Source organism: Orcinus orca, chromosome 1 (assembly GCF_937001465.1).
Source record: "Orcinus orca chromosome 1, mOrcOrc1.1, whole genome shotgun sequence".
In the NCBI taxonomy this organism is placed as follows: Eukaryota; Metazoa; Chordata; class Mammalia; order Artiodactyla; family Delphinidae; genus Orcinus; species Orcinus orca.
Genome location: NC_064559.1, coordinates 39,585,900 through 39,598,439, shown reverse-complemented (window position 1 = coordinate 39,598,439; position 12,540 = coordinate 39,585,900). Strand labels below are relative to the sequence as shown.

General features: G+C 35.1%; 1 protein-coding gene across 1 annotated transcript in view; it reads right to left on the bottom strand.

The window, feature by feature from the left end:
- The window catches only part of SYT14 (synaptotagmin 14), a 156,272-nt gene extending 144,934 nt beyond the window's left edge, over nt 1-11,338 (bottom strand). The window contains 3 exon segments of the mRNA XM_049701418.1: nt 6,608-6,823; nt 10,412-10,549; nt 10,552-11,338. Of these exon segments, the coding sequence (XP_049557375.1) occupies nt 6,608-6,823; nt 10,412-10,549; nt 10,552-11,338 (1,141 nt within the window).
- Between the last annotated feature and the right edge of the window lie 1,202 nt (nt 11,339-12,540).

Sequence of the window (12,540 nt, the reverse complement as noted above, 5' to 3'; positions counted from 1 at the left end):
GCACTGCAATAAGTACCTGGCTGAGGGGGGTGCTTAAGTACAGTGTGCGTTGGGTCCACCAAAGCTTACACCTAGAGGAAGGAATGCCTTTTTCTTCTTACATAGGTGGTATCTGCTAACTGAGCTATATTCTCATGATGAACTGTTTGCTCAAAGGTGGTACTGCTTTCTAATTCATCCACCCAGCAGGCTATGCCTTTACCTAAATTGCACAAAGACATCTCATTTTACAGGTCACAGGTGGCCTGCAAAAGTAGAACTATAAAAGAATTCTACACTACTAGTAACAATTGATCTCATCACATAAAAAGATCTCCAAAACACAAAGATGCAGGAAAAGTCTTCAAGATCAATTTCTCCCCAAATTGGTCATACTTAGAGTGCAGACACACACACACACACACACACACACACACACACACAAAATAAAGAATTCTTCAGAGGAGAAATGTTCACGAACAAAAACCTGAAGTCAAAGAAAAGGCTTATCAAAAATCTAAATAAACCATGTAATATAAATAACTTTTACTATTTTAAGACTAAAAATTTTTGTGTCAAAGGCATCTGGAAAACACAGACACAATTTTTTTATACTTACCCTCTTCACACAGAAATTGTGAAAATCAACAGAACAATATAAAGCAGTTAAAATACACTTAAAGAAAATATAAACAAAGAATTTATTACTCTTAAGTACTAAATTATTTTAAAAGTAACATTTAAATAAAAGGAATAAAGAAATGTGTTTTAATGACCCTAATTTTAAGAAAACATCAAAATCAATAGCATGGAGCTTGTGAAGCAGCCATAGAAAGAGAGTGGCAAGTGTGTGCGTGTGTATATATATGGGTTACATGTACCCTTAAGACATAAGTGATGCTGGAAATTATTTTTAATAGCATTTAAAATTAACTCACCAAAAAAAATAACATCATATGATTTTTAATAATATAGCTATTCCGCCATATGTAAATATAGCTTGGTAATCTCTATGGTGAACTGAGAATGCAAATCTATAAATAACAGAGACATTCTAATAATTTTACACTAAGTTTGTTTATATAAAATCTAATAGGCTTCTCCTATCTAATATAAAAATGGGAAGTACTAAATAGCATGAATGGAATTTCAAAGGTTGTTCTATCTTACCAACTTAAACAAGATATCACAACCTACTATCTAACTCTTAGGCCTTTTTAAAATAAGAGGATTATCAGAAAATCTGCTTAATTTTAAGAACAACAAAGTAAAATAAATTAAAATTGTGAACAAAGAAATTTGATAAATTATTTTAATGTTTATTTTTCCTAGAAAAATTTCTTATAGATATTATCCCCTTTTGTATTCCAAAAAAATGGAAGATTAACATGGCCACCTAGAGGAGAAAATATGATCAACAAATAGAGGCCATAATATTTTCTTACTTTTTCTACAGTATCTGTATTTCAGATTTATAATATATAAACTGCTCTAAAGGACCCAACTGAAGGGGTTAATTATGAATGAAAGAGACTTAGGGAGGACACTAAAGCAGCAGTGATGACCAAACAGAAGCTAAAGCATCATTCATTTTTGCAGTGGACTTGACAAGTACAGCCTTTATAAACTTACTGTGTGACCTTGGGTTAAAAATTACTTATTTGATCTAAAATCTCCTCTCACTTCTGTAAAATGGAAATAATCTTATCTACCACAATGTGTTGCAGTGAAGCCTAAGTATAACAATGTGTACAGAAACTATCAGAGTCAGGCACACAGTAGGAGCTCAATGAATGGTAGTTCTCCCTACTTGATCAGAAAGTTCTCTTGCACTGGTCCTCCTAATCCCTATCCAGGCCCTCCCTGACCCTCTCTACTCTTTAGATATTTCCAATATTGGCTGTTCCAAAGCTTCTCTACTGGAATTATTCAGAGATTGAGAAATGGGGTAATGGTTCTTTACCAGCCCTAATGAGGTAACAATATGTCATGTAAAAAATGTACATTTAAAAATATTTTTCCTTCTACCTTATAATTCCCTTTAGTCACCTCAACCCACATTAGTCAAGTGTTACCTCCATAAACCTGCAGAATAGTATGCAGAACAAAGGGTCAGAGCAGTAAAGAGAAGCATAACCTACTCTACCGATCCCCTTCCTTGTACCTCAGGAGAATGAACCAAATCCTATAAGAGAACTATACTCAGTAGCCCTCTTAGGTGACCAGACATGAAGTGAGCAGTACTTCTCCTGAGTCAACTATGCAGAGGCACAACCACCTGGCAGAGACTCAAATGTGTATTAGAAACAAATCCCCATCCTTCCCAAATATATACCAGAGGAGGGTTACTATTGTTGGGTTGGAGGGAGAAGGTGAACCCCTTCAACTACCTCTCAAGATTCTTGACTCTGAAAGTTGATAGAGAACAAGTGGTATGAAAGTGCAGGCAGCAAATGTACACTCTCTTCCACTTATTCTCTCCTAACCACCTTCAATCTCATGTATGATTCTACACTACTAAAATGTACACTGAAAGTAACTGATCATCTTCTACTGGACAAAGGGGCTTGTCTGAATTCTCATCCTCCCCAGTTTCTCTGTGGTGTAGCATTCAAAACTCTCCTTCCGTGTCTGATGAAATGCAACATTCTCCTGGTTCCCCACTTTATGGTTGTTACTTTCTCTTCTCTGTTTAAGTGACACCCTTAATTCTCTGTTAATGAAAGGAAATGACTCTCTTATCTTTTCTCTCCATACATTCTCCCTCAACAATTTAATCCCTTCCCTTGGTTCCTATTCTCTAAGTATATACAATCTGAAAAAAAACCTTCTCCCAAACTCCACTCATGATTTCAAGATCCACAGCCATTTCCAGTTGCCTAAATATTCTGCCTTACCATATACACAAAACCACTTTTATCTTCCACCCCAACCCACCATCCAAGAAAAAACCATCCCTCTCTGGATTTCTTATTTATATTAATGACCTCATCATTTTCCTAGTCATACTTGCTGGAAACTAGTGTCATCTTTGACACTTCCTTCCTTCTTTCTAATGTTCCAAATACATTTAGTTCCTAAATCCAGTAAATTGCACCTCTGTAATGTCTCTCCTATCCTCCTATATTCCTCTTGCCACTATTTCAATTCAGATTTTTACCATTTCCCACACAGATGACTCCAAAGACCTCCTTAATTGGTGTCTTTTCCTATAGCCTTCCTGTTGCTACATTACTGTTTCTAAAGCACATCTCTGGTCATGGTTCCTTGGTGAAAAACTTTTAGTGAGTTTTCACTGGTTAACAAATTAAATCCAAACTTCTACTCAGTGAGGCACTCCAGGCTTTAGACCTCACCTCTTTCCTTTTTATTTTACATATATATATGTGTGTGTGTGTGTGTGTGTGTGTGTGTGTATATATGTGTGTATATACTAATATACAGTATATATACTGATATACTGATACATATACATATATATACTTATATACACACATACACACACACACATACATATACATACATACACCTATGTTAGAGCCAAGAGGACTTTTCTCTTGTCCTGAAATAGTCCCTACATTTTACCACTGCGTACTCTGGCATTTATGAACTTCCCTCTATCTAAAATACCTCTGCTTATTCTTTTCAACTTTATACCCATTCTTCAAAGCTGAACCCAATTGCCATTTTCATGGATGTTCTCTCACATCTTCCCCAATGGATGGTAATTCACTCCCTTCCTTAAAACCTTTTAGCATTTTATACGTACTTCTGCATCTTTGCCTGTGGGCATGTTCAGAACTTACTATCACTTGAAATTGCTTTTCTCTAAAATCTGGAGCTCTGAAATCTCCCTCTCTAATCAAGTTTTCCTATTCTTCCCTGACTCCACTGGTTGCTGTTGAGTGTATTTTGCACTCACAGCAATCTTTGATTTTTCAATTAGCAATAATCTATGATACAAAAAACTATCCTCCTAGTCTACTGTTATCTTACATTACCACTTGTTCATCTCCCCATCCTAAATCCCAATGACAGTATTTTACCAACAAGGATATCCACCTCTACCTGGATATTCCACAGACACCTCAAATTCAGCATGACTGAAACTAAATTATCTCCCTCCCACATGCTTTCTAAACTAATTAAACAATCTTAATTCCTTACTCATTGCATATGTTCAGTCACTCACCAGGATATACTGAGACCATCCCTCAATCTACAAATTCTTTGTCCCTCAATTAACATTGCTAATGAGGATCTCATCACTGTTTATCTAACCAGTCCTTTTGCCTCCAGTAGTTCCTACCTCCAATTCATCTTCTATTACAGTAGTTAAATAATCCTTCTTAAACACACTGACCTAAAAGTGCCACACTATCCACCTTGAAAACCTTCCAGGGTTCTACATTCCCTATAAGACAACATCCAAACTCCTGAGCATGGCATTCAGCACAGATCCTAGGTTAAAGACACTGAAACACACTGTCTTCTGCTTTCCTGCAATCACTATTACATGGTGGTTGAACAGTTCTCCCTCAAGTCTAGTTCACCTATCCTGTGAAGGCTGCATCATACATCAGACTTCCCCTTTCGCCACCTCCCAAACAAAGTCTCAGTCCTCCTCTGTATTTCTACATTACGTTGTTCACGTAACTAGCAGACCTCTTAACACACTACATTACACATGTACTCACTGGTCATCCTCCTCCAGTCTGTGGGCTCTTTAAAACAAGCTTGTTTTTATTCATCTTTACATCCACAGGATCTAGTATGGCACATAAAAAAACTTTCAACAAATGTTTATGAAATAAATAATTTCAGAATGCCTAAAATCAATCTACCCTGGGTGCTTTATCAAATGATTTAGGGTAGAAATGGTAGAAAAGTACAAGTGGGTCCTAAATATATAGGTGAAATGAAATGAGAGGGTGATTCCAGAGGTGAGGGCAGGAACAGAAGAGCCACTGAGATTATGCTTCTCTCTTCACCCCTTTTCCCACAGATTGTTGAGCCACGCGAGAATAATAGGACTACAAGGAAGAAGCAATCAGGCCAGCAGAGAGGCAGAAGAAGGAGTGAGCAGGGAAAAATAAAACCCTAAACTGAAGCTGCAGAAAGGGAAGTGTCTAGGGTCACAGACTACACACTCAGGGCTTGCTAGCAGCTACTCACTATCATCACCATCAATGCTTCACCACCCATTACTATGACTACCATTTACTGATCACTTACCTATCACGCACCAGACACTATGCTAAAAACACCACACATACCATTTAACGTCCATGACAACCCTATCAGCAAGGTATTATTCACACTTAGAGACAATGAAACAAACCTAGAAACTATCAAGTACACTGCCCAAGGTTTCGCTGCTAATATGGTAAGTCACAGGGCCAGAATGTGAACAAGGATCAGGCTTCAAGACCCATTCTCTTTCTGCTCTACTATTCATGAGCCAGGGTTTACATTATTTAGTTATCTTTGTAAGCACATGTCTTATTTTCTCTAGTACTAAGAAAGGTAATTTTGAGGGTAGAGTCCATGTCTAATATTTTTTATTTCTTTCCTAGCATCTCATAATAAGCCTTCCATATTTGATTAATTTCTTACTGTACTATGTACTAGCAGAAATAAAAGGGAGGTATATCAATCTTTAGTTAGCATGAAGCCAAATACAAAAATTTAACTCCTTTGACAACTGTATGTGCCAGAGTAAGTCATCAATAGTAACAGGCCCCAAAACACAAACCACAGCTACAATATTAAGGTTAGTTTGTGTTTGATATAATAATAAAAATGCTATTTAAAATATATTGCCCTTTTCTTCATATCTGGGCATAAATATAATAATTACTAGGAGTAGTCACACATTGTATCAATCACACAAACAACTTACTTAGATGTGGAAATAAAAATGCTTTAGGTAATGGTAAAACCTTTTTTATTTCTCTTTTAGAAAGATATAAAAACACTTGAGAGTGGACCTGTATCTTCTACATAGGTTGACTTCTAATGTCAATGTCAGCACATGAGGCAAAAATTAACAGGGGACAAAAAAATCCTTGAAAATTCCTTAAATTTCCCTTAAAGTCTCGTACTATACAGTACTGGCTCTCAATAAATCTATCTCAGACAGTTTTTCCTCCTACATGGAAGAGATCACCACTCCTTCTGCTTCATGCCACATGAAGTATCTGGCTCATGTTAGGGCCCATACTGAATGAAAAAGCATTCATTTACACACTAGAATCATATTCAACACTGTGAGATTCTTAGACCATATCAGTTCCTGTAACAGGTATTTAGGAACTGATTCCATCTGAGACAACAGCAGATTCACACTTCCCATCTCATGATTGCTAGGCATATGTTCATTATGAAAAGAGAGAATTACCACTGTATTTAAATTATTTGGTGTTTTGCTTTTGGGTGTTTTGGTTTTAGTTTTGGTTTTTGGCTTGAGCCCAAAGATTTGAATTTGAATAAATTATATTCCCAGAAATGTGACCCTACCATATATGCTATCTCTTATTTATTGTACAACCACAGACACCTAGAGTTTTAGAAACAAATAATCAAATACTATAGTGTAAAAAAAAAAAAACAGCTTAACCTATCTTACCTTCATCTATTGATGCTTCGCTACTGTATCCATCATACTCTGCAGAGAGAGGGCTATATTTCTGTCTTGTTTCCCAAGTATAGCTCTTTTGTCTAGAATCTGCCAATGGTAGTCTGGAATTGTGTGTTCTGGATAAGGCCTCATGATATTTACCCAGTGCTTCATCTTCACTTTCAGAGGACGAACCATGCTCATCTTTGTCAATGTAGGAATTATCTATTTGGAACGACAAGGAGAGCAGATCAAAATATAACGCAATAAAATGTAGCTAATTTGCTATAGTTACATACATGTTACATGCTTATATATGTATCACATATATTCATACACACACAAATATATATATATAAACATATATATACACATACACACAATCTGAATTTTCAGCTTTAGAAAAATAGTTTTTCATTTAAGAAGCCCAAGCTTTAGATTTTTATGTTTTAATAGAAAAAACTGACTTGTATATTTGAATTATATAAATAATATTAGTCATAGGGATTTTCCAACCACGGTACAGGTAAACAGAGTAATAAGGCTCTCCATCTTACACAATTATTTTTAAAGCATCAGTAGCACACAAAGGAAGTTATAAGTATTGCCAATACATATGGACCTGATTCAAATAATTCATGCTACAAGAGATGTTTTTGGTTATCATCTTAGTCAAAATTTTCGTAACTGATGACGCTCAGTGTTAGAAGCAGAACAAAGAAATGGACAGACATACACTATCGATGGAATTATAAGTGGTACAACTTTTCTAGAGAGCAATCTGGCTATACATATCAAACTTTCTAATCTGCATAGTCTTTGACCCATTTCTAGGAATTTACCAATTCCATTTCTAAGAATTCAGCCTAAGAAAATAATTAACAAGTGAGCAATGATATGTATTTGAGACAATTTACTGCACTGTGTTTAACAGCAAAGGAAAACAAAAATAAATATGAGCTAAATGTGCATCACTGAGCCTTGGTTAAGTAAATTATGATACATCTATGCAATGATATACTATACAGTCATTAAAAATGAGGAGGTGGACTTACAAGTACTCACAGGGAAAGAATAACTACCACATCATGTTAAGAGAAAAGAGAAGCTTTTCTCATGTTAAGAGAAAAGAGAAGAAAAGAGATTAACATACGTATGCCTACATGCAACATATACACACATACATGCAGTATAAGTTTACACGTACATACAAAAACGTCTGGAAGCATATACACCAAGCTTAACACATTATCTGTGAAAGGCAGACTTACTATGAAAATTCTACTTGAATATACCCAAATTTCAAATAAATTTTTCAGAAGGTAAATTAATTAATTTTATATTATTTTAAAAAGCACTAGTGGGGCTTCCCTGGTGGCGCAGTGGTTGAGGGTCCGCCTGCTGATGCAGGGGACGCAGGTTCGTGCCCCGGTCCGGGAGGATCCCACGTGCCGCGGAGCGGCTGGGCCCGTGAGCCATGGCCGCTGAGCCTGCGCGTCCGGAGCCTGTGCTCCGCAGTGGGAGAGGCCACAGCGGTGAGAGGCCCGTGTACCGCAAAAAAAAAAAAAAAAAAAAAGCACTAGTTATTACCATTTTTTTAAGGTAAAAATTTTGAAACTGCATCATGTTGAGATTCATTTAGACCATGATGCAACCTTCTCAGAATTATAAAACAACTCTAGAAGGATAAAGAGACCATAGCTGTCAGAATTTATTAGTTCAGTCTAGATATTTCTCTCATTATACTCAGCTAAGATCATCTGCAGGAGACAAATCAATGTTTGAAATTCAGGTGGGGAGACACAGAATGAGTAATTTTAAAATATGGGATAGAAACTGCATGTTTACAGTTAGAAGTAAGGGAGCTTGGACGTCACTAGTCTAAGTCCTGCTTTTTAATTCAGCAAAATAAAACCATCAAAGGGTGAAACTATGACTGATGTTATATTCTGCACTGTCCAATTTAGTAGTCACCAACCACATGCAGCTATTTAAACTAAGTAGAAATAATAAAATTTAAAATCTAGTTCTCCAGTGCTACTAACCACGTTTCAAGTGCTCAATAGCTACATGCAGACAGTGGTTACTGTATGAAGCAATATAGACATGTAGAACTTTTCCATCATTGCAGAAAGTTCTATTGGACAGAGATGGCATCTGCTGAGATGGCAGATCTAGTCTAGAACCTAGGCATTCTGACTCCCAGGGTTTAGCACTTGTGGGATACCATGGTGGTGGTCTTTAAGGCAGCAGGAGAGTTCTGAGGAGGGTAACTAGAAATTCACCTACTACAAAATACTACCTAAAGTAGCCCTGCATTCAGGAACAGAGAAGGAAACTCTTCTTCCTCTTATTATACCTTGTAAGCGCTGTCAGAACCTAGGACACAGGTACTAGCAACATTATAGTTCAGCTAATGAAGGGACAATCCATATGGGTCAAATGATTTTCAAAACGATTTTAGAACATAACATGTTTCAGTTTAGTACTGACTATAATCTAGAATACTTCAGAAATACTTGATTTCTTTTAGGTAGCAGCATGTTTCTTAATGAAAACAAAACAAAATTTAAAATTCTGTATTGCTACTGCAGTATTTATTACTAGCATCCATTCTACTGTTATTTTATGAATAAAATAATATGTAAACTATTCTTAATTTTATTTCTCTTTTAATTTTTGCTACTTCAAGTAATAAGGCTACCAAAACTAAACCAAGGCTACCAAAAAAACACTGAATCTGACATTCAAAAAACTGCTACAAGAATAGACTTCAAAATGGAGGTATTTCCAAAAATTGGCATTCCTTTTTAATCAGCTCATCCATCCTGGATCAGCCTCTATTATATCATTTAAAAAACATTCATATAATTGATAAATAGCAGACCCTAATATGCACAAAGTCATGTAGCAGAACTGAAACAGTCTTCTTCATTTCTACTGCTACTCAGTATTTTGGTTATTTTATGAGAATGTAAATATACATAAAAATTCTGTATCTTTTATAAATAAAAGCCAGTGTACTTCTGGCCTTGTGATCAGATCAGCAATTAATGAAAATGACTAAAGGATAACCAGGTGTACTAACTAGCGATATGAAGCAATTCTGCAACCAAAACCAAGTAACTGTCAGCTAATTGTTTTAAAAATTGTCACAAATATTGTGGATGAAAACTATAACTGCTTAGTTGGAATCTTAATTCTACATAGAGAACTCATGAATAATAATAAATTGTTCATGTATACACATTGGAAACATGTCATATAAAACTCTTAATGTATGGCTAAATGAATAGATACATATCCTGAAGCATGTTATTCAATAAGATAAAAATCTATTGCTCTCAAGGAAAAACATAAAACGTTTGGTACATTCTTACTAGGAAAGATGTGAAGAGCAACACGGTATAAAGGGCTTAAGGGTTGGTTACAAAAATATAAAATTTTTAAATCTAACTGTAGCACACCAAATAAATTCCAATTAAAGTATGCACACTACTTAAGAAAACCACAGAACTTCTGATTGAAAAATAAATGGGCATTAAGTAAAATTAAGGCCCTTAAAATTGGCCAAATAATGCAGGGACCAGGGGCAGTAACTAAATTAGAGGTATACAAATAACATGAATGCTTTTGAAATGACTGTGAGAAAAAACTGTATGACTTTAAAAATGTCTCCCAGTAAGAGGATTCAAGAAAGTCTTAAATTAGATATACAGACATGTATAGAAAAATTTAGAAATTTGGATGCTTTCCTAACGTAAAAAATCAAGAGAAAATTTTATCACTCAAACTCACATTAGGAGACCTCACCTTTTTCTGGTATTATCTCAGAATATTTTTCATCTTTACTCTTTGCTGTTTCTTTTTTGGCAGAAATGGCTTCGTTTTTCTTTGTTTTTATGTCTCCTTTCACTTTGTAGTATTTTGTTGGATTTATTTGTTCTTTGATTTTCCATAACACTTACCTTTAGAATTAGTTGATGCTGCTGGATGTATGTCTTTTTTCTTAATGGATTTCTGTATCATATGTCTATTGCTTTCCAAAATACCTTTTGGAGAACATTCATTTCCTGAACACTTATTCCCTTTGGATCCTTTACTTTTAATATGTTTTTCAGCCTTCTTTAAATAATTTTCTTGCATTTCTTGAAATCTTACCTCCTTTAGGTCATGCTTACCATTATTGGAAATTCCTAATCCATATTTTCTACATCTGTCAGTACTTTCAAGTTCTTGACAAGTAGATCCAGCCCTTGCATACTGCTTGCTAACTGATATCCTACCATCACTCATCTGGCCTTTCAAAGAAGAATCACCAGCAGTATCGGTTTCTTGATATTTTGATAGTGTCTGTTGCCTATTATTAATATGTTTAAATACTCCTTCTTCATTCATTCCTTGATCTTGCTTTTGTGAAACTGAAGTATTATAGCTATTTATTCGATTTGCTTGGTGCTCTAAATCGAATTGTGTTTTCTGACAATTAGTGTTTTTAGAGACTTCTGGTAACGTGGTATTTTCTCGTTTAGAAGTATCTACAGCTTCTGTTGCTGCAGGGCTTTCCTCTTCTGGGCAGAAGCCGCTTATCATACTTGCTACCTGTTCAGCAACCGAGTCAGTGAAAGCATAGCTGACTTCCCCCACAGCAGTGGTCAAATCTTCCACAGCATTACTGATTGTGTCCACCAGAGAGGACACTGAAGGCAGATTCTGCTGAAAATTTTTGAAAAATGCCATTTTCTAACTCCTTGTTCCTAAAAGGTGCAAAAATGGAATTTTCTCTTCTCAAAAAATCAACCACTTTCAAGTCTGAATTTAACATTTACTTAAATGGTGCTATTCATTAGCCCAATATCAGTATTTCACATTGTATCTTTTAATTTTTCTGTAAATGCTTATGCAATGGAAGAAATATGTTGAAGTAAAGACGCTTCAAAAAAAAAAACCACTTGGTTTAAACGTAATGACTTTTTCCCACTCCACAGCTATCATAACAGCAGCAAGACAATATTTTCCCCTCAAATACTATTGAGTTTTTATTCTATACCTGCAAGAAGAAGTATAAAAAGGATTTTTATTATGTACTTTTTAGTTTATTTATTAATAGTCTATGTATGGGAACTACCCTATCTTATTAACAAAGTACCAATATCATTTCAAAATAAAAAATATATTAAGGGTTTCCCCTATATATTCCCCTAAATATATATTTGTTTACATATCTAAACAATTTTGCATAGAGGTTAGAATAGGGAAGAGCAGAGGGTGAACATTTGCAGAGTTGCTATTACATGTAAGGCATTGTGATTCACAAATTTTATCTTACTTGATCTTACAATAACTCTAGGAGGTAAATATTATTATTCTTATTTAATAAGTGAATAAGAAACAGCCTCAGAAAAATTAATAAGGTCCCCGAGACCTTTCCAATGGATCCTCAAGGTCAAAACTATTTTTACAGTAAGAGTAAGAGAATATGTAACTTTTCATTTTCATTCACTCACAAATGAGCACTTGGATTTTCCAGAGGCCATATGACAGACTGAATGCAGAAGCAGATGTGAGAATCCAGTTGCTTCCTTCTTCTGTGCCAGTCATTAAAGAGATTTGCAATGTAAAACAATGTCACTCTTCTCACCAAACTTTTTTTTTTTGGTTTTAGAAAATATATAGTTTTTAAAATTAATACATTTATATTAACATGTAATAGGCTTATTGTTGGATATTTTAAAATAAATCGATAAAAAATATTTTAAAATTTTCTTAGCCTTTAACTTCTAATTTGGTACATACCAATAGCTATAACTCACATAAACAAAAGCTCTTTGGGGTCCTCAATAATTTTTAAGAGTGTAAAGGGTAAAAGCATTTTTACCAAAAATGCTAAAACACAGAATTACTGGAGGCTGCTAAAAGAGGTATCTTTAACCAGTTCATTC